This window comes from Microcaecilia unicolor, chromosome 11 (assembly GCF_901765095.1).
Source record: "Microcaecilia unicolor chromosome 11, aMicUni1.1, whole genome shotgun sequence".
NCBI lineage: Eukaryota > Metazoa > Chordata > Amphibia > Gymnophiona > Siphonopidae > Microcaecilia > Microcaecilia unicolor.
Window position 1 is genome coordinate 116,293,927 of NC_044041.1, and position 25,115 is coordinate 116,319,041.

General features: G+C 48.1%; 1 protein-coding gene across 1 annotated transcript; it reads right to left on the minus strand.

Moving 5' to 3' along the window:
* Positions 1-246: 246 nt before the first annotated feature.
* On the minus strand, positions 247-20,883 carry LOC115480446 (protein GLUTELIN PRECURSOR ACCUMULATION 3-like). The gene is made up of 12 exons (XM_030219128.1): positions 20,774-20,883; positions 20,459-20,629; positions 18,930-19,020; positions 18,582-18,692; positions 3,165-3,342; positions 2,915-3,037; positions 2,637-2,824; positions 2,341-2,537; positions 1,460-1,551; positions 1,239-1,293; positions 1,028-1,125; positions 247-675 (listed from the first exon to the last, which is right to left on the minus strand). Exons 1-12 carry the CDS (start codon positions 20,833-20,835, stop codon positions 440-442), a joined length of 1,602 nt encoding a protein of 533 aa, XP_030074988.1. The 5' UTR covers positions 20,836-20,883; the 3' UTR covers positions 247-439.
* Positions 20,884-25,115: the final 4,232 nt, after the last annotated feature.

Here is a 25,115-nt window from a genome sequence, read left to right on the forward strand (position 1 = left end):
TTCTCCCACTACTCCAACCAGAGTTACACCTAATCACACTGACCACCCTTCAACATCTTCTGTCCTTCTGTGACTGTTCTCTTGTGCTTGACTGCTTAAATATTTTAAATTTAAATGCTTTACTTTTTGTCTATTAGATTGTAAGCTCTTTGAGCAGGGACTGTCTTTCTTCTGTGTTTGTACAGCGCTGCGTACACTTTGTAGCGCTCTAGAAATGTTAAATAGTAGTAGTAGTAGTAGTATTCTTATGTTCAAAAATACATGAAAATAAATATTTATGGTAAAACTTCCCCAGACACCAGGACCTGCTTCTTACCTGTGTGTGTGTGGGGGGGTCACACATCTGTGTATTTTGCTGATGCTTATGTGTCAGCTCCTCACCCTTGCACTAGACTAAGAATACTCGGCACTACCTCTTCCTCTCTCCCTCCCCATCCTGCTATTGGCCAAAGAGATTCTCCAAGGGCAGTTTGTGAGTGTCAGAAAAGAATTTTCCTTCATTATTGCCTCCTCCAAAAACAAGCAGCAGAGATGGCGACCAGGTCACAGCTGATGCTTCCCTGCTCTCTTCTTCCTCGATCCTTGGGTCTGTAGATCCAATGGTCAATAGCGAATGCCCAGCCCGGGGCTCCTGAGGCAGTGCATCACTCACAATAGCGGTCCAATTTCTAGTTTCTAGGGATTAAAGAACATTTGTTATTTGTGTGATTCTTACAGGAAATGCAATTGAACAGCTCAGACTGACATAATTTACTCAACAGAACACTGTTCAAAGATTTTAATTTCCCCTATCCCTCTGCCCTGCCATGATGCTCCACTCAAGTTTGAGTGCTTGGTGTGTGGAAGAAAGGCATTCTGGGTATTTCTACGTGCAAGCAGGACAGGTTGCTATGCCTTAAGAACCGGTGACTTCTCACTCTTTACTTTACAGAATGTTGTATTTCTGTCACAGTCGCCCAATGCTATGCATCACTAACAGGAGACCATGAGCAAATCTCCAAAATAATGTGTTTCTCTCTACACTTACTTGCATCAAAGCTAAAGGCATCACTCAGGGCCTGGTTCCCGTCGTAGCCACCATGGATAAGGAAGCGGGAGTCCGACACAACAGCAGATGCATGCCAGCTATAAGTGAGCACAGTCAAGAGTCAATGTTGCACACTTGATGCGGAGGTAGATGCAGAGAAAGAATAGATTACAACTCCTAGGAAAAGAAGAAACCTGAGCTTGCTATTCACCTCCTGGGAGATGGACTGTGGCCGCTCACTTCCACTGGAGAGAATTCCATCAAACCTGAGACAGGGATAAGAGAAACTCAATACGGGGGAGAATTACAGCCAGATATGTAGAAGCTCAGCCCTTAACCCTCTCCTTTCAGCGACACCATGCAGACAAAGCAGCATAGGAGCAAGCTCAAAGTGGCACGGCAAGTCCCCAATGCAAGGGGCTGGAGTCTTACCCAGGTCCAGAACGTGTAGATCATTAAAGCAGATGGGGGTGTCCCAACCCCCAAAGACATATAGATCCCTCTGCAATAGGCAGGCTGAGTGTCTAAAGAGAAGGACAAGCGAGACAAGTTCATACCAGGTTCAGGAAAAGACTAGTGTTTTTCATTATAAGGCCCGAGAACCAGTGGCAGCTCCCTCCCCCCTCCCCCCCCCCCCGCCACTTCCTGCAGATTCTGCCTTGTTTTAATTGCAGCATGATACCAAAACCCCTCTGCTATTGTGGTGAGATTGTGAAACACACAAACACACAAAAAAAGAGCTGGTCCAGAGGCTGTGCCGACAGCAAGCATCTGCAGGATGCAAAAGAGGTTTAACAAACAGGGATAGAGTGAAGGATTGGTTTGGAAGAAATGGAGATACGATAGTAAAGGCAGGAAAGGTGGGTGGAGGCTGAAACTGGCTAGGACAGAATTGAGAGGGTGCACGAGGGGGGTGGGGAGAGTGTCAGGTGTTGAGCATCTAGGCAAGGTACGGGAGAGAAGTGTGCTGGAGCAGAAAATGTAGGGTGCAATATGCATAAAGGAACAGACTACTACAAAAGCTTGCTCCTACTGTTTCTGAGCAGCTGGGCTGGGCACTGCATCGGAGACGGCCCCACTTTCCCCAGAGTGCAGGCCACTTTGCCTAGAGATAGTCTTGGTCCCCATTTGAAAACAAATGGTAGGATCACCGGCACTCATGCACAGGGCATTCCAGAGATGAAACCCTGCAGGAGCTTAGAGGCAGCCTCTCCAAATACCTCTCCTTTTCCAGAGATACTCCTCCAATAAACATCTCTAAAGAATATCTCTTGCAGCCCTCCACTACCTCTTCGTATTGCAGAGACACTGACCCTGAGCGGGCGGCGGGTTTCCTGCCCTGCACAATGGGCTGGTACCAGATCTCATTCTGCGGGTCAAAAATATAGAGGGAATCGCTGCAGCCATCTGGCTCAGGGTGTGGCCGAGGGAAAACCCCTCCAAAGATGAAAAGCTCTCCCCGGAAGAAGGTGCTGCTATGATAGGCCAGAGGAGGGACCTTCCCACATGCCTGGAAGAGGGAGAAAGGCAGATAAAGTCAAGCAGACTCGGGGTGAGATGTCAGTATTGGAATTATGGGTCCCTCCCAACACCCACTTAGCCCCTATACCTTCACCATGGACCACCTCCAGGAGACAGTGTCTAGGATGTGCATGTCATTAAACCACTTCTGATTCTTGGAGCCACCGAAGACGTAAACACGCCGAGTCCCGGGGTCAAAAGTGGCACTGTGGCCCACACGGCTCTCAGGAGTTGGGCCCTCTGCCACAGTCCCGGCAGAGGTCCAGGAGTTATCCTCTGCAGAGGAAGCAGACGTCAGAGAGAGTTCCTGCACAAATATGAGTGTTAAGCCACCCCCACCTCATGCATTTCCTACTCTCCCATCACCTGTTGACAATTTCCACATGGCATCCTGGCAGAACTTCATATGGGCCCCCTGCCCACCTATTAGTAGGGCTGTCCAGTCAGTGATGGCACAAAGAGCATGGCCCCAACGACCAGAAGGCACAGCTTCCAGAGGAAAAGCAAAAAACACATAGATAAGAACTAAGAACACAGCTTGGTATTTACAATCCACTTCCTCCCATAGTGGCATGAAATTTATGCTCAAACCCACGTGTCACCGGGTCTCTCTCACCTGGGTGGTCAGCCAGTGTCTTATCCCTTGCCGCAAAGAGCAGGGTCTTTGGCATGGTGCTCTTTCGATACTGGGGGCTGGAGCAGGAATTCTCCAAGCCACGAGTGGCACCACAGTGCTTCCGCTTCCCATAGTCTTTCCTCCCAGCCTGTCGAAGGCTCCCATTCTGCTCATCAACCTAGCAAAACAGACAGTTTCAAGGAACGGTTGATCTGCTCTTCTCCAAGTTCACGGTAGCCTGTGAGGGGTGCAGAGTGATGAGGGGTCATGTGCACAGGCTCACTGCTGGGTGGCATTTACCTAAGTTCTTTGGGCTGTAAAGCAGGGAAGCTTGCCCTACTGCTGCATGGGAATTTTTGGAGGTTTTTTTTTTTTTTTAGTGTATTACAATTAGACAGTACTACTACTACTACTACTACTATTTAGCATTTTTATAGCGCTACAAGGCATACGCAGCGCTGCACAAACATAGAAAAAAGACAGCCTGCTCAAAGAGCTTACAATCTAATAGACAAAAAATAAATAAAGTAAGCAAATCAAATCAATTAATGTGAACGGGAAGGAAGAGAGGAGGGTAGGTGGAGGCGAGTGGTTACGAGTCAAAAGCAATGTTAAAGAGGTGGGCTTTCAGTCTAGATTTAAAGGTGGCCAAGGATGGTGCAAGACGTAGGGGCTCAGGAAGTTTATTCCAGGCGTAGGGTGCAGCGAGACAGAAGGCGCGAAGTCTGGAGTTGGCAGTAGTGGAGAAGGGAACAGATAAGAAGGATTTATCCATGGAGCGGAGTACACGGGAAGGGGTGTAGGGAAGGACGAGTGTGGAGAGATACTGGGGAGCAGCAGAGTGAGTACATTTATAGGTTAGTAGAAGAAGTTTGAACAGGGTGCGAAAACGGATAGGGAGCCAGTGAAGGGTCTTGAGGAGAGGGGTAGTATGAGTAAAGCGACCCTGGCGGAAGATGAGACGGGCAGCAGAGTTTTGAACCGACTGGAGAGGGGAGAGGTGACTAAGTGGGAGGCCAGCAAGAAGCAGATTGCAGTAGTCTAAACGAGAGGTGACAAGGGTGTGGATGAGGGTTTTGGTAGAGTGCTCGGAAAGAAAGGGGCGGATTTTACGGATGTTGTAAAGAAAGAAACGACAGGTCTTGGCGGTCTGCTGGATATGAGCAGAGAAGGAGAGAGAAGAGTCAAAGATGACCCCAAGGTTTCGAGCTGAGGAGACAGGGAGAATGAAAGAGCCATCAACAGAAATAGAAAATGGGGGGAGCGGGGAGGTGGGTTTGGGGGGGAAAATGAGAAGCTCGATTTTGGTCATATTTAATTTCAGGTGGCGTTGAGACATCCAGGCAGCAATGTCAGACAAGCACGCTGAAACTTTGGTTTGGATGCAAGGTGAGATATCAGGGGTAGAAAGGTAGATTTGGGAGTCATCAGCATAGAGATGGTAGGAAAAGCCATGGGATGAGATTAATGAACCAAGGGAAGAAGTGTAGATAGAAAAGAGGAGGGGACCAAGAACAGAACCCTGAGGTACGCCGACAGGCAGAGGGATAGAAGTAGAAGAGGATCCACCAGAGTGACAGCTTTGTCAGGAAAGATTTAAAAGGGTTCACTTCAGTAAAAGGCACTAAATCTTAAGCACTAGTACCAATTCTTTAAATAGCAATATTGCACCTAGTCACAGTTAGTGAATACTAGCGCGTTTGCATTCTGGCGCAAACACACCACATCAAGGGCTAGTGCTAATATTCACACCAAAATACTGGCAGTTACATAAATAACTGACAGTTCTACCTCCAAATTACTGATATAGTTTGTTCCCCTATTTCGATTCTCATCACACTAAAAACTAACCTAAAAAGGCATACCCTACCGATCCAACTTAAATGCCTGATCTTTGCAACACAACAAAACTAAAGTACGTAATGGACGTAATACAACTTTTCCATTGCACGATTCCCTAATGTGACCATGCCACATGAACTTTATCTTACCACATCACTTTGTATTTGTTCACACCGGAGTCTGCAAACACCTCTCCGTTACCATGTAAGCCACATTGAGCCTACAAATAGGTGGGAAAATGTGGGATACAAATGTAACAAATAAAATAAATAATAAATAAATTATTATTATTATTTGTTGAATTTGTATCCCACATTTTCCCACCTCTTTGTAGGCTCAATGTGGATTAGTGGAAATACATGATAAAGTATACATTTAGTGATGACAGAAGGGTTTTGGGTAACATGATAATGATAGAGCGTAATCAATTGACTCTCTGCCCTCCCATTTTAGAAATGTATGGGGGGGGAGGGGTTCTAGAGTGGCTAATACCATATTCTCTGTTATTGGGGTGTCTCTTTGGAATTCTCTTCTTCATACGAGGACAAAACAAAATTTGAAATTTCAAAAAAAAAAATAAAAAAATAAAGAGCTTCTTGTTCAATAGATTATAATTATATTTAGTTATGGTATATGCTTTGATGCTCGATGAGATTTGATAGTTAAACTACATCTATATTATATAATACTTTGGTTTTTGATGAGATTTTAATTTTTAGATAAGACTAAGATTTGACACAAATGTCTATTTTGCTGTAACTCTTTTCAGGGGACATAACAGTTAACAAGAGCTATATTCATATTCCGCAATTTAGCACCTCCTTATGTAAGCATTGTGTGTGGGAGTGTCCTCAACTACAGACCTTTTGGATGACTCTCTGGGCCCATTTGAGTACTATGTGGAGGAGTGGCCTAGTGGTTAGAGCATTAGAGCACCGGTCTTGCAATCCAGAGGTGGCCGGTTCAAATCCCACTGCTGCTCCTTGTGATCTTGGGCAAGTCACTTAACCCTCCATTGCTTCAGGTACAAACTTAGATTGTGAGCCCTCCTGAGACAGAAAAATATCCAGTGTACCTGAATGTAACTCATCTTGAGCTACTACTGAAAAAGGTGTGAGCAAAGTCTAAATAAATAAATGTGTGGTCGTCATTGGCCGGTGCTCCTCCATAGATCTCTCCTGGATTTGATGGATGGCATAGTGGAGGGTGTGGCATTTTCAGTACTCCTCTTGCGTAAAGCCTATTTGATGGTGAAGTGTTGTATATTGTTACAATGGATTGATGCTGCCCCACTGTGGCTCAATCAGATGTTTGAGTTGCTTTGGATGGAGAAGATGACTGCAGTCCTTAGGGATCCCAAATCTTCAAAAATCTCTTCTTCGCAGCCCATCCCCTATTTGGCGATCTTGCCAATGAAAGTCCACCCCGTCATCTTAAATGTATTTATTTATTTATAGCATTTGTATCCCACATTTTCCCACCTATTTGCAGGCTCAATGTGGCTTACATTTTCCATAATGGTGATCACCAATTCCGGAAGAGAAATACATATATATATTTTTTTGTTACATTTGTACCCCGCGCTTTCCCACTCATGGCAGGCTCAATGCGGCTTACATGGGGCAATGGAGAGTTAAGGAGACAGAGAGGATTAGGTATACAGTTATAGAAAGTGCATTTTCGTAATCAGAAATAAAAGGTGTTGGATTAACTTCAATCGTGATAGATTAACTTGGACAATCAGGAATGTTAAATCATGTTGATTAGTAAGGATAATTGGGAAGTACAGAATTATGTATTAGTGAAGGCTCGGTGTAAAATTTTGATTAACTGGTATTTAGGATAGATTATTGTAGTATGCTTTGTTGAATAGATTAGTTTTCAATAATTTACAGAAATTATGTCATGTGTCTCTCACGGAGAGAGTGGTGGATGCTTGGAATGCCCTCCCGCGGGAGGTGATGGAGATGAAAACGGTAACGGAATTCAAACATGCGTGGGATAAACATAAAGGAATCCTGTTCAGAAGGAATGGATCCTCAGGAGCTTAACAGAGATTGGATAGCAGAGCCGGTAGTGGGAGGCGGGGCTGGAGGTTGGGAGGCGGGGATAGTGCTGGGCAGACTTATACGGTCTGTGCCAGAGTCGGTGGTGGGAGGCAGGGATAGTGCTGGGCAGACTTATACGGTCTGTGCCAGAGCCGGTTGTGGGAGGCGGGGCTGGTGGTTGGGAGGCGGGGATGGTGCTGGGCAGACTTATACGGTCTGTGCCAGAGCCGGTGGTGGGAGGCAGGGATAGTGCTGGGTAGACTTATACGGTCTGTGCCAGAGCCGGTGGTGGGAGGCAGGGATAGTGCTGGGGTAGACTTATACGGTCTGTGCCAGAGCCGGTGGTGGGAGGCGGGGCTGGTGGTTGGGAGGCGGGGATAGTGCTGGGCAGACTTATACGGTCTGTGCCAGAGCCGGTGGTGGGAGGCAGGGATAGTGCTGGGCAGACTTATACGATCTGTGCCCTGAAGAGCATAGGTACAAATCAAAGTAGGATATACACAAAAAGTAGCACACATGAGTTGTCTTGTTGGGCAGACTGGATGGACCGTGCAGGTCTTTTTTTCTGCCGTCATCTACTATGTTATTATGTTACTATTGATTTAGGTAGTTTGTTCCATATTTGTGTATATAGTAATCTACAAATGACGTTACCAACTACCATCCAATTGCCTCCATTCCTCTAATCACTAAACTAATGGAGAATAGAGTGACCTCACAACTAAATGAATATATTCAGAAATTTTCTATCCTTCATGAGTCACAATCAGGCTTCCGATCTGCCCACAGCACAGAAACGGTCCTCCTTACTCTAATAACTAAATTCAAACAGGAAATCGCAACTGGAAACAATATCCTCCTTCTGCAATTTGATTTGTCAATCGCTTTTGACATGGTAGATCATAACATTCTTGCTAAACTTTTGGACAAACTTGGAATTGGAGGTAATATTATCAATTGGTTAAAAGAATTCATCACAACCAGGTCTTATCAAGTTAAAGGAACCACAAATATATCATCCCCATGGTCGTCTGAATGCGGAGTACCACAAGGATCTCCTCTCTCCCCAATACTCTTCAATATCATGATGATTCCCCCTTGGCCAGATTATTAGCCAAACATGGCCTTAATCCCTTTATATATACTGATGACGTCACCATTTTTATTCCCTTTAAATCAAATTTATTCAAAATCTCCGATAAAATCACTACTGGTATGTCCACCTTGATCTCATGGGCCAATGCCTTTAAGATGAAATTAAATAAAGAAAAAAACTCAATGCCTAGTCCTCTCGTCTCAATACTCCCTACCTCTCCCGGCCACCCTCAATACCCCAGATGTAATTATCCCCATCTCCAGTAAAGATCCTTGGAGTTACAATAGATAGCCATCTATCCTTCGATAACCACGCTAAGCTGGTCACGAAGAAAATGTTTAATATGATGTGGATCCTGAAGTGAGTGAAATCCTATCTTCCATTGAACACTTTCCGGTACCTGGTTCAATGCACAGTCATCACTCAGGTTGATTATTGCAACAGTGTTTTCCTTGGATGTAAATCCCAAGTCCTGAAAAGTCTCCAGACTGCCCAGAACACGGCAGCCAGACTTATATTTGGCAAGTCAAGATTTGAAAGCGCCTCACGCCTTCAAGAAAGGCTTCACTGGCTCCCCATCAAAGAGAGAATATACTACAAGGTCCATACAATTATCCATAAGATCATATCAGGAGAATCCCCCAGTTATATGAACAACTTGATTGACCTCCCAATTAGAAATAGAACAATGTCATCGTGAACATACCTCAATCTACACCTCCCAAACTGCAAAGGTGTCAAGTACAAAACATACTATGCATCCAGTTTCTCCTTCCTGGGTAGTCAACTTTGGGATGCTCTCCCAAGACCCATCCGAGCTATTAATAACTATTCACCTTTCAGGAAAATGTTAAAGTCCCATTTTTTCAAGCAAGTTTACCCTAATGGACCAGCTTAATTCCACCAGATCACCTACAATACTCCTGCTAAGACGTCGACGCTTACTCTGACCCCAATGTTATATTCAATCCCTCATCTTCTTCCCTCCATCCTTTACCATTTCCCTCCCATTCTCCTTCCCTTTCACCTATCATATTCTTGTCTACCTTCCCTATTCTAGTTCATTATGTTCTTTGTAATGCCTTTCATCATGTAAGTAGTTATGATCATCACAATTTATAATATTGTTCCTACATTTCCTTGTTTTACTGTATTCTTTACCATGTAAGATGCTTTCTTTTACTATGTAAGCCGCACTGGACCTGCTGCATGTGGGAAAGAGCGGGGTACAAATGTAATAAATAAATAAATAAAATATAGGAGAAAGTGGATGCATATGTTAATTTATATTTCACTCCTTTCAAGTTGGGGTAGTGAAGGTTAGGTGCCTAACGGCGCGCGGGGCATTTTTCTCTTTACATCTATTTTTCTCCCAGTTACTACTTATGGTTCCAGTACACTTTTTCTTCTTGGCACTGTCCCTTCCTAATTTGTTTCTCCATCTTAAACCACTGTACACTGCAGGAACACAATTTCCACCATCTGTATTTGTCATATCACCATCTCTTTTTTTTCCTCTTCCTTTTCTCAGCTCTCAACCTTAAACATTTCCTTCCTTCTATTCATCCATCTCCTTTCTATCTGAGTACATCTCGCCTTCGTCGCCATCGTCGTACCTCTCCTACTCTTCTCCATACTCTGTCACGTTTTCAAAGCTGGACACTGGGTTTGTGAGCCCTTGGGCTACTGCCGAGGAGCAGCAGTGGCAGGCAAAACCACCCCACGCTAGAGACAGGGCAGATCTCTGACAAACAGTTAGGCTTCACCTGCACCTGGCCACTTTCCACCAAGAGTTGAGCTCAAGGCTTCAGGTGGCCGGCAGGACCTACTGGACAAGGCAGGACTGGCTAACAGCTAGGCAGCACAGGGACAGCAAGGCAGGGAAAGAATAGGCTAAAGGACAGGACTGAAAGCTGCGAGCAGCCACTGAAACAGGGAACAAACACAGCTAGACAGGAGACTGAACTGAAAGCTGCAAGCAGCCACTGAAGCAGGGAACAAACACAGATAAACCCAGAACTAGACAAAGACATACAAACAAGACGGGGAAACAAGCAATACAGTAAACAAGCAATACCTTAAACTAAACATAGACTAACTAGAACAGGCAAGACTTCAGGCAAGAACAAGAGCAAGGAAACAAACTCAGGCTGAAGTGCAACAAGCACCAACATACCAGGGACTTAGACGCAATGCAAAGGCAAAGCAGCAAGGTTTCAGAATGGCTAATAAGCCCAGCAGCACCTGGAGCTCACTGCAACAATCACCAGGAAACTACAGGTGCTGTGTAGGTTCAATCCAAGCAAGCAAGTCTGGCAGTCCGGAAGATCCGGACTGGACTAGCCTGAAATCTGGAACGGGTGATGGTCTACAGCAGCCACTGGTTCTAGCCACCAGAGGGCAAGGTGAGCACAGACGTAACACTTACTCCTTCTCCTGTTCTCCGCTGGGGACATTAATCCCAATCCTGGTCCTCCACACCTATCCTCGTCCTATCCATGCAAACGATTCCAGGATGTCTCCAATCTCATCTCTATTCCCCTCCTCCCCCCCCCCCTCTTCCCTCCCCTTCTCGTGTGCCCTGTGGAATGCCCGCTCGGTCTGCAACAAACTTTCCTTCACCCATGATCTCTTCATCTCCCGTTCCCTTCAACTGCTCGCCCAAACTGAAACCTGGCTCACCCTTGACGACTCTGCCTCAGTCGTGGCCCTATGCCATGGAGGTTATCTTTTCTCCCACACTCCCTGCCCAGTTGGCCGCGGAGGAGGCGTCGGGTTTCTACTTTCGCCCTCCTGTAGTTTTCAACCCCTCCTCCTACCACAATCCCATTGCTTCTCATCCTTTGAAGTTCACTCCATCCGTCTATTCTACCCACTGCCACTCAGAATTGCAGTCATTTACCGCCCCCCTGATAAGTCCCTCTCTTCCTTCCTTACCGACTTCGATGCCTGGCTCTCCGTTTTTCTTGAACCCTCATCTCCGTCCCTCATTCTTGGAGACTTTAACATACACGCTGACAACCCATCCGACTTTAACGCTTCTCAGTTCCTCACTCTGACATCCTCCTTCAACCTCCAGCTGAGCTCCACCACCCCTACTCACCAAACTGGCCATTGTCTTGACCTCGTCCTCTCCTCTACCTGCTCACCCTCCAAATTCTGTGCCTCAGCTCTTCCTCTCTCCGATCATCACCTGATCACCTTCACACTTCATCACCCTCCCCCTCAGTCCCGCCCAACACTAACCACTACTTTCAGGCATCTCCAGGCTGTTGACCCTCCCACCTTATCCTCTAGTATCTCTAATCTCCTCCCTTCCATCATGTCCTCCGAGTCTTGTTGACAAGGCTGTCTCTGCTTACAATGCCACTCTCTCCTCTGCTCTGGACACCCTTGCACCATCCATCCCCCGTCCCACAAGGCGTACTAATCCCCAGCCCTGGCTGACACCTTGAATCTGATACCTTCGCTCCTGCGCTCGATCTGCTGAACGCCTCTGGAGGAAATCTCACACCCATACCGACTTCATTCATTACAAATTCATGCTATCCTCCTTCCAGTCCTCCCTATTCCTTGCCAAACAGGACTATTACACCCAATTGACTAATTCTCTCAGCTCCAACCCTTGTCGTCTCTTCGCCACCCTCAACTCCCTCCTCAAAGTGCCCTCCACTCCCACCCCCCCTCACTCTCTCCTCAATCACTGGTTGACTACTTCCGCGACAAGGTGCAGAAGATCAACCTCGAATTCACTACCAAGCCACCTCCTCCTCTTCACCCTTTAACCCACTCCCTCAACCAACCAACCCAGGCCTCCTTCTCCTCTTTTCCTGATATCACCGAGGAGGAAACCGCTTCCTCCTCGAAATGCACCACCTGTTCCTCTGATCCCATCCAAACCAACTTACTAAACACCATCTCTCCTACTGTCACCCCCCCCATCTGTCATATCCTCAACCTCTCTCTCTCCACTGCAACTGTCCCTGACACCTTCAAGCATGCTGCAGTCACACCACTCCTCAAAAAACCCATCACTAGACCCTACCTGTCCTTCCAACTACCGCCCCATCTCCCTCCTACCATACCTCTCCAAGATACTTGAACGCGCCGTTCACAGCCGCTGCCTTGATTTTCTCTCCTCTCATGCCATCCTTGATCCGCTGCAATCCGGTTTTCGCCCTCTACACTAGACAGAAACGGCACTCACTAAAGTCTGTAATGACCTGTTCCTTGCAAAATCCAAAGGTCATTACTCCATCCTCATCCTCCTCGACCTATCCGCCGCTTTTGACACTGTCAATCATAATCTACTCCTTGCCGCACTATTCTCATTTGGATTCCAGGGCTCTGTCCTCTCCTAGTTCTCCTCTTATCTCTCCCACCATACCTTCAGAGTACATTCTCAAGGATCTTCCTCTACCCCCATCCCGCTCTCTGTTGGTGTTCCTCAGGGATCTGTCCTTGGACCCCTTCTTTTCTCAATCTACACCTCTTCCTTGGGCTCGCTGATCTCATCTCATGGTTTCCAATATCATCTTTAAGCTGAGGACACCCAGCTTTATCTCTCCACACCTGATATCACTGCGGAAACCCAGGCCAAAGTATCGGCCTGCTTATTCGACATTGCTGCCTGGATGTCCAACCGCCACCTGAAACTGAACATGGCCAAGACCGAACTCATTGTCTTTCCACCCAAACCCACTTCTCCTCTCCCTCCACTATTTCAGTCGATAACACCCTCATCCTCCCCGTCTCATCTGCCCGCAACCTCGGAGTCATCCTCGACTCCTCCCTCTCCTTTTCTGTGCATATCCAGCAGACAGCCAAGGCCTGTCGCTTCTCTCTCTATAACATCAGCAAAATTCGCCTTTTCCTCTCTGAGCACACCACCCATACTCTCATCCACTCTCTCATTACCTCTCGCCTTGACTACTGCAACCTACTCCTCACGGGCCTCCCACTTAACCATCTATCCCCCCTTCAATCCGTTCAGAACTCTGCTGCCCGTCTTATTCTCCACCTAGACCGATATGCTCATATCACCCCTCTCAAGTCACTTCACTGGCTTCCGATCAGGTACCACATACAATTCAAGCTTCTCTTACTAACCTACAAATGCACTCAATCTGCAGCCCCTCATTACCTCTCTACCCTAATCTCCCCTTACACTCCCTACCCGTAACCTCCGCTCACAGGACAAATCCCTCCTCTCAGTACCCTTCTCCACCACCAGTGGCGTACCTAGGGTAGTTGACACCCGGGGCCGGTCATTTTTTAACACCCCCCCCCCCCCCCCCAAAAAAAAAAAAAAAAAAAATCCAGTACTAGACATGCCGAGAATACAAAACACTCAGGACCTTTAGAGCAATTCTACCATACCATAAGCAGTCATTTCTACGAGTCACACAAGGAAAAGGAAAGCATCTTAAACACTACAGTGAGCACTACAACATCAATTCACCTATTGTAAAACGAAACCAGACAGATTAGTATAGATCGTAGATCCTGCACAGTCAATGCCAACTGAAAGCCATGTCTTTTTCACAAACACAGATACACCCTAATCCACTATAGGATAAGTAATCAAACTTTCTATTTAGACAAAAATTAAACTGAACCCCCGATGCCAGACTCTGTATACAATGTAACACCACAGAAACAGAAACTGTCCCCTAGTACTGTGCAAAATATAAAGACAGCAGATGTAAATTTGAAAAAAACTAACAAATATCACCACTTTACAAATTAACAAATAGAAATAAAACAAATATAGAAAATAAAGTAATACCATTTTATTGGACTAATACATTTAGCTTTCAGAGGCCAAAACCTCCGTCCTCGGGTCATTACAGTATAGTGCTGTTACAGTATCCTATCCTGACCTGAGGAAGGGGGTTTTGTTCGCCGAAAGTTAGTCAAAATGTATTAAAATTAGTCCAATAAAAAGATTACCTTGTTTACATGTTCTATTATAAACATTTATTAATACAGCTACAATACTACTTTATCCTAAAGCAAAAAACAAAAATATATATTTTATTTACAGTTTGTTGTCTCTGGTTTCTGCTTTCCTCATCTTCTTTTCACCATCTTCCTTCCATCCAGCATCTGTCTTCGTTCTCTGCCATCCAGTGTCAGCCCTCTCTGCTGTCTCCTCCATCCAATGTCTGCCCTCTCTCCCTGCTCCTTCCATCCACATCTGCCCTCTATCTCTGCCCCTTCCATTCACTGTCTGCCCTTTCTCTCTGCCCCTTCAATCCAACATTTGCCCTCCCTCTCCCATCCATCCAGGGTCTACCCTCCCTCTCGCTCCCCCTTCCATCTAGGATCTGTCCCCTCTCTCTCTGCCCCTTTTTTCAGCCCCCAGTTCCAGCCCCCTTCTCCCCTCTGAACACCCCCACCCCAGTCCCCTTCTCCCCTCCCCTTCTCCTGTCTATGACCCCCACCCCAGTCCTCTTCTCCCCTCTGAACACCCCCACCCCAGTCCCCTTCTCCCCTCCCCTTCTCCTGTCTGAGACCCCCACCCCAGTCCCCTTCTCCCCTCCCCCTCCCCTGTCTGAGACCCCACCCCAGTCCCCTTCTCCCCTCCCCTTTTCCCCTCTGAACACCCCCACCCCAGTCCTCCCCTCCCCTTCTCCCGTCTGAGACCACCACCCCAGTCCCCTTCTCCCCCTCCCCTGTCTGAGACCCCCACCCCAGTCCCCTTCTCCCCTCCCCTTCTCCCATCTGAGATCCCCACTCCAGTCCCCTTCTCCCCTCCCCCTCCCGTCTGAGACCCCACCCCAGTCCCCTTCTCCCCTCCCCGTCTGCCATCTGAGATCCCCAACCCAGTGCCCTTCTCCCCTCCCCGTCTGAGATCCCCACCCCAGTCCCCTTCTCCCCTCCCCTTTTCCCCTCTGAACACCCCCACCCCAGTCCTCTTCTCCCCTCTGAACACCCCCACCCCAGTCCCCTTCTCCCTCCCCTTCTCCTGTCTGAGACCCCCACCCCAGTCCCCTTCTCCCCTCCCCCTCCCCTGTCTGAGACCCCACCCCAGTCCCCTTCTCCCCTCCCCTTTTCCCCTCTGAACACCCCCACCCCAGTCCTCCCCTCCCCTTCTCCCGTCTGAGACCACCACCCCAGTCCCCTTCTCCCCTCCCCTGTCTGAGACCCCCACCCCAGTCCCCTTCTCCCCTCCCCTTCTCCCATCTGAGATCCCCACTCCAGTCCCCTTCTCCCCCCCCCCCTCCCGTCTGAGACCCCACCCCAGTCCCCTTCTCCCCTCCCCGTCTCCCATCTGAGATCCCCAACCCAGTCCCCTTCTCCCCTCCCCGTCTGAGATCCCCACCCCAGTCCCCTTCTCCCCTCCCCTTTTCCCCTCTGAACACCCCCACCCCAGTCCCCTTCTCCCCTCCTCCCGAGACCCCCACCCCAGTCCCCTTGTCCCCTCCCCCTCCCGTCTGAGACCCCCACCCCAGTCCCCTTCTCCCCTCCCCTTTTCCCCTCTGAACACCCCCACCCCAGTCCCCTTCTCCCCTCCCCTTCTCCCGTCTGAGATCCCCACTCCAGTCCCCTTCTCCCCTCCCCCTCCCCTGTCTGAGACCCCCATCCCAGTCCCCTTCTCCCCTCCCCCTCCCCTGTCTGAGATCCCCACCCCAGTCCCCTTCTCCCCTCCCCTTTTCCCCTCTAAACACCCCCACCCGAGTCCCCTTCGCCCCTTTCCTTCCCCACCTCAGTCCCGTTCTCACTACTGTCTGAATCGGCGAAGCAGCATTGCAGGCAGCGCCTCATCTGCCCTGCTTGTAAAAATCAAATCTCCTTCTCCTCGTCTTGACGTCGACTCGGGCCTTCCAATTAATCACTATGTCCCGCCCTCCTCTAAGGTAAATTCCGCGAGGGCGGGCAGGACATAGTGATTGATTGGAAGGCCCGAGCCGACGTCAAGACGAGGAGGAGATTTGATTTTTTTTACAAGCAGGGCAGACGAGGCGCTGCCTGCGATGCTGCTTCGCTGATTTTTGTTTAAAGGAGGCGGCGGGAGTGGAGCACCCCCCACCCACTGGCACCCAGGGCGGACTGCCCCCACCGCCCCCCCCCTTGGTACGCCACTGTCCACCACCGCCAACTCCAGGCTCCGCCCTTTCTGCCTCGCCTCACCCTATGCTTGGAATAAACTCCCTGAGCCCATACGCCAAGCCCCCTCCCTGCCCATCTTCAAATCCTTGCTCAAAGCCCACCTCAATGTCGCTTTCGGCACCTAACCATTATTCATCTATTCAGGAAATCTAGACTGCCCCAATTTGATTGACTACACTTTTTTTTGTCCTTTAGATTGTAAGCTCCTTCAAGCAGGGACTGTCCTCTGTGCTAAATTGTACAGCGCTGTGTAACCCTGGTAGCGCTTTATAAATGTTAAGTAGTAGTAAGTAGTAGGTCTATAAGGTCTGACATATAACCCGGAACTTCACCATGTATGATCTTATGAACCAGACTGCAAACCTTGAATGTAATACGCTCTCTTAGAGGAAGCCAGTGCAGTTTTTCTCTTAAGGGTCTGGTGTTTTCATATTTCGTTTTGTCAAATATGAGTCTGGCTGCCACGTTTTGTGCAGTTTGGAGTTCCTTAATAATTTGTTCTTTGCAACCGGCATAAATTGCATTGCAGTAATCTAGTTGGCTTAATACAATTGATTGTATCAGTCTGCAGAATATTTCCCTTGGGAAAAAAGGTTTTATTCTTTTGAGTTTCCACATTTTAAATGACTTGGATGCTTCATAACTTAAGGCCCTGGGCGGAGCTGCTCTTCTTAATGACTGGGAGCATATAGGTTTGGGGAACGGAAAGGATGTTGAGTGACCACAACTGGGACTTGCAATATTCTGATGTGTATTTTAGCACACTCCTTGCACATCGGAGGACAGGGTGGGGGGATGAAAGAGAAAACTGATCTTTTGGTCATTTGTCTTTGTACTATTGTACTAACTGAGTAATCGCTATCTTGTATATTGAATTGGTTGTAGATGACTAATATACGATCGATACTTAAACATAAAATTTAGCACCTAATTGCTTGGCATATCCACGCCCTCCTTAAGAGTAGCACGCCATAGAAATTAGGCACTAAATTTAAAGAACAGGGTCAGAGATTATTTAAAGGCTTGACTACAAATTAGTGCTTCTTGATGCCAGTTATTGGTACTTCATGGTAATTTAGTGCCAATTAGCTAAATTTAACCCCACCCTTTACAAAGCCGCGCAGCAATGCCAACACAGACCATTCACTTTGAATGGGCTGTCAGCATTACCACATTGGCAGCCGCAAGCAGTTTTGTAAAAGGGAAAGTTAGTTACATGTGTAAATGACTCCTGCGTGCCCAATTTTTTAGCAGACTTTATAGCAGGGGCGTAGCCAGACTTCGGTGGGAGGGGGGTCCAGAGCCCGCCACCTCCGCCACTTTTGACCCCCCCCCCCCCCCCGGCGCCACCGCCCCTCCCCTTTCGACCCCCCTCCCACTGCTGCCAACCTTCCCCCGCCAGGTACCTTTGCTGGCAGGGGTCCCCAACCCCCACCAGCCGAAGTCCCCTTCAGCGCCGGTCTCAGAGTCTGGCACGTTCGCTGATCTGGATTCTGTTTCTGTGAGTCCTGACGTGAGACTCACAGAAACAGAATCCAGATCAGCAACGCTGAAGAGGAGTTCGTTAGGTGGGGGTTGGGGATCCCTGCCAGCAAAGGTACCTGGCGGCAGGGGAGGGTTGGCGGTGGCGGGAAGGGGGGGATTGACTGTGGTGGGGGAGGGTCGGTGGGGGGTGAAAGCAGGGGGGCCAGGGCTAAATCTGTGGGGGCCCATGCCCCCGTGGCCCCACCTGGCTATGCCCCTGCTTCATAGAAATTGGGGGCTAAATCTGATTTTTATATTTCTTCTTTTTGGTATGATTTTATGGTTCGTTATTTATTTTTGGATCAGGTGGGAGTCACGTGGATTTTTGATTTCTGTTAGCTAGTTTCTCCATAGTGTGGGCTAGTGTTTCTGAATTGTTCTTTGAATTTTGTTATTTCTGCAGTATTTCTTCTATTGTTTCTTCAAAAATATATATAACTTAAAGGTCTAATAAGAAAAAAAAAGTGAGAGGGCCATGTGTGAGAAACAGTTGGTCAAAGTAAGGCCAGTCCCAATAACGAATTCATGAGAGTGGGAGAAAGGGAAAGGGACTTGATATACCACCTTTCTGTGGTTTTTGCAACTACATTCAAAGCGGTTCACATAGTATATACATGTACTTACTTGTACCTGGGGCAATGGAGGGTTAAGTGACTTGCCCAGAGTCACAAGGAGCTACAGTGGGAATTGAACCCAGTTCCCCAGGATCAAGGTCCACTGCACTAACCACTAGGCCACTCCTCCACTCCACCAGCACTGCTCCTCCAGTGGAGGCAGAGGGGTTATACATACCTGTGGGGTAACTTCCAGCTCTGCCAAGATTTGCCCTGGCTCCTTGGTCCCTTCATTCCTCTGGAGTTGATTCAACCTCTTCCCTCTTCTGGGTCCACCTTTCTTTGAGAGCTAAACATAAAAACACGTACAGGTAACAGAGAAAAGGACAGTAGATTCTACCAATCAGTTCCGATATAATAGGACTAGCAGAATCAAAGTCACAGAAACAGATAGGAAGAAACCAATACCCTGCTCTTGTACAAACCATGTGAACATTCAGGACAGCTCGGAGAAGAGATTCACTGCCTCCAGAAGAAAATTGATGTATTGATCTGACAAGGCCTAGCCACTATCAACTTAATGTACCTGTCCTCTCACTACCAACTGCAACTTCAACCCTGTGCATCCCTCCATCCACGAAATGGCATCATTAGCATCTCTGCTCCACAGAAGACACCTGAGAAAAGAGAATGTCTGTAAAGGTATTACAGAAAACAAAAGTCACTGCTTGAGATGTGCTAATAGTATGGCTGTAGAAGAAGTTTGAAATGTTGCCACCTGTACTGTATCTGTTTTGTGACAGAATGGTGCAGAGCTAGTCCTACCACTAAGCATTAACCTGAGGAAGCAGGCTTCAGAGGTACCAGCAAAGCTGGCAAAGAAGCTCTTTAAAGCTGTTGACCATCCATGCATACTCATACTGAGGTTAAAGGCCTGCCGCTGAAAGGATGCAACAAGATGTCAGGAGCAGGAAGTAGCAAGTCTTGACTGCATGCATACAGATGCTCAAAGGTCTGCCATTGCAGTTTCCTTTCTGTTCTATGCAGGTTCCATTCCGACAGTATGGCAGCAGCAACAATGAAGAAAGGGAAAAAGGGGGAAATATTGGACATCTTCCGTGGAAGATAGGAAGGGGAGAGAAGCTGGAAACCTATGCGAGGGGGGAAAGGTGAGCCAACTTGGGGGAGTGAAGCGGGAGAGAAAAGCTAGATACATTGGGGTGGACAGAAGATGCTCAACACCTTGGGGGGGGGAGGGGGAGGGGGAGGGGGGAGAGAAGAAGAAACATGCCAGACACTTTTGGGGAAGAAAAGTGAAGGGAAGTGAGTTACTTTACATGGGGGGAGGGGGAAGTGAAGGCAAGATATGCTGGATACCTTTGGTTTGGTGGAGCCGGAAGACAAGAGATGCTGGACACCTGGGTAAGGGAAGGGCAAGAGAGAAATGCTGAACTAGAGATGGCAAGGGCAGGGTGAGGTCACATAACTGATGGCTCACCCAGGGTGTGGGATACCCTTGAGCTGGCCCTGATAGGGTGTGTGTATGGGAAGTTTGTACTACTGCTATGTGGGCTGTGCCTGTTCTGTGGTGAGGTACTATGCAGCTCCCTGTTCTGTACTAGAGTAATGTGTGGGGAAGAAACTTGTATTCCTGCTGCTCATGTGATACCTGTTCTGTAATATTACATATGTATCAGAAGTGTGCATTCCTGTTGCCCAGGCTATACCAGTTCTGCAATGAGGTTCCACATTATTTTCTTTTTTTTTGCCAAAGGAAGTTTCTTACATTGATAGCTTTTATCTTAGCTGCCAAATTCTCTAATTCCAAGATGAAGCCTTTTGGTTACTCCTGGATTTCAGTACATTGCAAAATAGTGTGGTAGTTTTAGTTCCTGTTTCTACCCATTGAAATTCATGCTGCAGGTCCCATAATGCACCATGATAGGACTATTACAAATCCAGAATTAGTCTAAAGTCTCCCTCCTGGAAATGGCAGTTCTACATTTTCATCCCTGCCAAAATAACAAGAAAGGCCCATTCTGAGGTTAAGTCCCACAGTTTAATCATCATAACAATCTGCTTTTTGACATCTCCAATGTAGCTTCCCCTTCGCACCTCGTTTGAGAAGAGAGTGTCCCCAGCCTCAGAGGTTCTCCAGCCCCGATCAGCTCTACTTCCACCGTGGTACTCTCGAACACAGACCAGTCTCCCCAGCTGAATACTACTAGCTGATCAGGAAAAGGCGGCAAGAGATCCACAGCATACTGGAGCGGATCCACAGACACACTGGAGAGCGAAAAACACATGTGACATTAAATGCAAAAATTGGGGGGGGGGGAGGGGAAGACAGGTGCTGGGCACCCGGGAATGGGAGCAGGGCTGGGATCTAGTGTCCCAAGGCAGCACCTCCCGACTTCAATTCCGTCTTACCGCAGCAGGCGGAGCGGTGGCTCCTGCGGACGACAAACAGCCCAGAGCTGGAAGCGCTCCATAGGGAGGTCAAACAGCCACCGTCCGTCCTGTACCCCACTTCCAACTTCCCCGCCTCGGGCGGGCGGAGGCGCGGAAAGCTCCCGAATCTCCCGCCACCTTCTAGCCCCGCCCTACCAGCATTCTAATTGGTCAACGTTTCCCCGAAGAGGCGGAGTCGTCGACAGTTCGACTGTGTAGCTCCGAGGCGAGCACGCCAGCTGTGGTGGTGGGTCAGACGGAGAGGGAACAAGACGCGGGGGAGGGAGAACCATGAAATAACTGACGGTTAGCAGCCATTCCGCAGCAGGAGGATGACTGCCCGCACCTCACTTCCATCAGCATGGTGGAGCAGGGAGGGGGTGGTACTGGCGGGCGAGCCACAGTCTATGTGGCACCTATAGGAGAGTGAGTGCTAGATGCATCACCAGAGACCATGGGAGGCAACGTTTCAAAATGGATATAATTCAAAAGTTTGTTTAATATTGGAGATGCTCAAGCACTCACAGAGCTAGCACCAGAGGCTGATCTGTAGTTACTGCAGCTTTTGCAGGGAGCAAGGCTATTAGGACCCAAGGTGAGCCTTCAGTCTAGCTCCCATCCCTATCCTGTTACACACCTACTGATAGGCAGTGGCTTTGGCATGGACTACAGGGGCCATGGCCCCAACAATAGTTTGCCCAATACAATATCAGTAGTTACAGAGATTGTGGGCAGGGATGGAGTTTGGTTTGTTTGACCAAAAAGATGGTCTGCAGCCCCTGCACCTATCTACTGGCCCAGTGGTTCCCAAACCTGGTGGCACCTCAGCCAGTCAGGTTTTCAGGATTTCCACAATGAATATTCTAGAGAAAGATTTGCATGCAGTGGAGGCAGTGCATTCAAATCTTTCACATGAATATTCATTGTGGATATCCTGAAAACCTGACTGTCTGTGGTGCCTCCAGGTCAGGACCAGGTTTGGGAACCAGTTCACTGGCAGCTCAGTCTCCATGGCTGACAGGAAGAAGATTCTTGAGCCAATATATTTATTTTCCACTGAAAATAATTAACTTTGTATGAACTTGGCAGCTAATAGTATGCTGAACTGGACAATATTGGCAAAGACTGACTCTGGACAGAACTTGTTCATGAAGGAAGCTCTTCCCCCATTATTCAATACCTTTCTGTGAAATAGTAGTAATAGAAAAAAAAAGAGGCAAGTGCATTTTTATAATATACCACTGCATTCCACAAAAGAAAAAGAGCAAGTTCCTACATACCGTCTTTTTCTTTGAAAATTGGAACGAAGGCCAGACCAACTTCATTGACTTCATTTGAAACCAAAATGAACACCTTCAAACTACTAATAATCTACTCCTTAACACTGATCCACTTAACACTAACCACCCCACTTGCAGAAACAGACTGATCAGATACACCACACCTCATCAAACAGACAACAGCTTAAACAAAGGAAGATCACCAACATGCGGAAAACCACAACAGAAGGGAACTAAGGGTCCTAACAAACTCGCCTTAACAAAGAAACAACAACTAATAAAAGTCCACACAACACCAAACACGGAAGACCCATACCAAACAATCCAAGTGGGCTACATCAACGCCAGATCCGCTGTAAACAAAACAGCAATACTAACAGACTGGATTATGCAGAAAACCTTGACCTACTTTTCATCAATGAAACCTGGATCCATGACCAAAAGGACCCGAAAGGCATAGGCGCCCGGTATAAGAGGCTTGGGGAGGCTAAGCCTCCCCAGCCCAACCACTGCCCCCACCCCGCGAGCTACAGGTTTCCCCGCTCCCCAGCCAGGTCGCCAATCATTTCCCATCTGCCCGATAGCCCTTGTTTCCTTCCTGCCCTTGTCTTACCTTTAAATATTGTATATTTCCTTGAGCGGGCGGCGCCCGCATTGCAAGCAGCAGCACTCTGCAGCCTTCCCTCGCATGGCTCCACCCTCTTCTGACGTATTTCCTGTTTTCACGAGGGCGGAACCATGTGAGGGAGCTGGGGTGGAAAGTTGTCTTTGAAGGAAAGAGCGCGAGAGCTGCCTAACCCCCAACAGGTTAGTGGTGGTGGTTTGTTAAACGTATTCACCCAGGAAAGGAGGCACAAAAGTTTCCAAAGGAATTTCCTCACCACATCCATGGAAGAGCCCCGGGTGGTAGGGGAATATCGGTCCTGAAGTAAGTGATGCATAGGGCCGTTGTGCCACATGGTCTGCAGTGATTATTTACCTGCGTTGGATCTCGGAACCTAGTTATTAGTAATATAGTATATGATGATAACGGGTAAAGATCGATTGGGTTGTCCAGTCTGCCTAGTTGAGATGCTTCATCTGGTTTCCTAGCACATTAAATAAGGGTCCGGTCCGGACCTAGATGATGAGCTTGTAAACTTCTCCTTTGAAAACCAACACTAGTTCACATAATTCTTATCAGTGCTCTTTAAATTGTTGTCCTCTATTTTCTGCCTTCGTGTTCAAATTCTCTGTTCACCGCTGGTAGGCAGCCCCAGTCTTCTTGTTGGGTTTTATGCAAATATCACTGTTAACCCGATGACTTTTACCATGTAGTCTCTTAAGAATCTTCTGAATAGATTTACTCTGAACCGTAGAAAAATTGAAATTCTAGGCGTTTGGGTGGTATATTGGTGTATTAGGTTCTGCCCAGTGTAATATTTATGGTACAGTAAGGTTCTGAGTGTTTTTGCACAAAGTTGTGCATAGTGTTTTGCAGTTGAGTGATTGTGGTTAGTATAAGCTTTGAGCAACCACTTTATTCTTTGACATATGATACATATCTACTATCTAAATGTAATAAAAGGTATTAATTGTGACTTATTTTTATTTATTTTTTCTGTGTGTTATCAGACAATTATGGATTTAAGCTCCACCTCCAACCCCGCCCCCTTTAGCCTCCCCAAACAGTTGGGCCACCGACCACCTATGCCGAAAGGAAAAGAGAGGCGGAAGCATAGCACTAATCTATTAATCCCACTTTACCACCGAAACCACTTCCGAGTCCATAACGCCTCAACTTGAAATTGCCTCAATCAGAATCCACAACAAAACCCTACGCGATCATTTGAATTGTGTCTTGTTTTACAGACCCCCAGGTAATTGGAACGAAGGCCAGACCAACTTCATGGACTTCATTTCAAACACATGTGTAACCAACTCCAATATATTAGTACTAGGAGATATCAACCTTCACTTAGGAGACTCAAACTCTATCAACACACCAGTGGCGTACCAAGGGGGGGGGGGCGGTGGGGGCGGTCCACCCCGGGTGCACGCCGCTGGGGGGTGCCGCGGCGTGCGCCTGCTCCGAGTTTGCTAAACTTCTTTGCTCGTTCGCTGCAGCTCCCTCTGCCCCAGAACAGGTTACTTCCTGTTCTGGAGTAGAGGGAGCTGCAGCAAACGAGCAAAGAAGTTTAGCGAACTCGGAGCAGGCGCGTGCCGCGGCACCCCCCCCCCCCCAGCGGCGTGCACCCGGGGGGGGGTGTCATTTCGCCGGGGGGGGGGGGGAAGGTGTAATTTAGTCGGGGGGGGGCGCATCGGCGCTCCGCCCCGGGTGCCATCCAGGCAAGGAATGCCACTGCAACACATGAGAATGTAAGGAAATACTCCACTTATGGGATCTCAAATGGCCACATATGCAAGCAACCCATGTCAAAGGGCACACGCTCAATCTCAACTCACACAAACTTTCAACAGACCAAAACTTAATAATAACAGATATTAAATTGAAAGAAACACCCTGGACCGATCACTACAAACTAAACTTATCCCTACACTGGCGGAAGAAGGGTTTACTTACTTACGTCAGACGAGGGCGGGCCCAAGTCAGGAAAGGAGAGATGTCCTGAAGACTCGGCGGCGATCAGATGTTCTTCTTGCCCGTGCAGCGCCTTCACAAAGAGGTGAGAGGCGCTGTGCGGGCCCAGTAAGGCGGACGGGGGGCCCGGTGGAGGGGGGGAGTGAAGGCGACAACCTCAGGGGGGCAGCAGGGGTGGGGCACAGGGGTGGAGGATGGCGGGAGGCGGAGCTATGGGAGAAAGAAAGAAAGAAAGAGAGGAAGGGAGGGGGGCCGGGGCTGCTAAAGTTTGGATTTCTATGCTGCAGGGGGAAGTGGGGAGCAGCGGTGACCTTGGGGGGGGGCCAAGGCCGTCCATACAGGACGCTCCTGACGAGCGCCTTTGCCTCCTCCCGAAACACACATGTTTGTGTTTTGGTTTTTTTTGTTGTTGTTTTGACGTTTGTGGCATGTGCAGAGCAACCAACATAACGCTTGGCTG

What these genes read in the sequence shown, in the direction of transcription:
- LOC115480446 (XM_030219128.1), bottom strand. Translation starts at nt 20,835, where the DNA reads ATGGAGCGCTTCCAGCTCTGGGCTGTTTGTCGTCCGCAGGAGCCACCG. An exon ending in ACACTCTCTTCTCAAACGAG is followed by an intron (nt 19,021 to 20,458) that starts GTGCGAAGGGGA and finishes CTCTTTTCTCAG; the next exon opens with GTGTCTTCTGTGGAGCAGAG. An exon ending in GACACTGGCTGACCACCCAG is followed by an intron (nt 3,038 to 3,164) that starts GTGAGAGAGACC and finishes TTCCTCTGGAAG; the next exon opens with CTGTGCCTTCTGGTCGTTGG.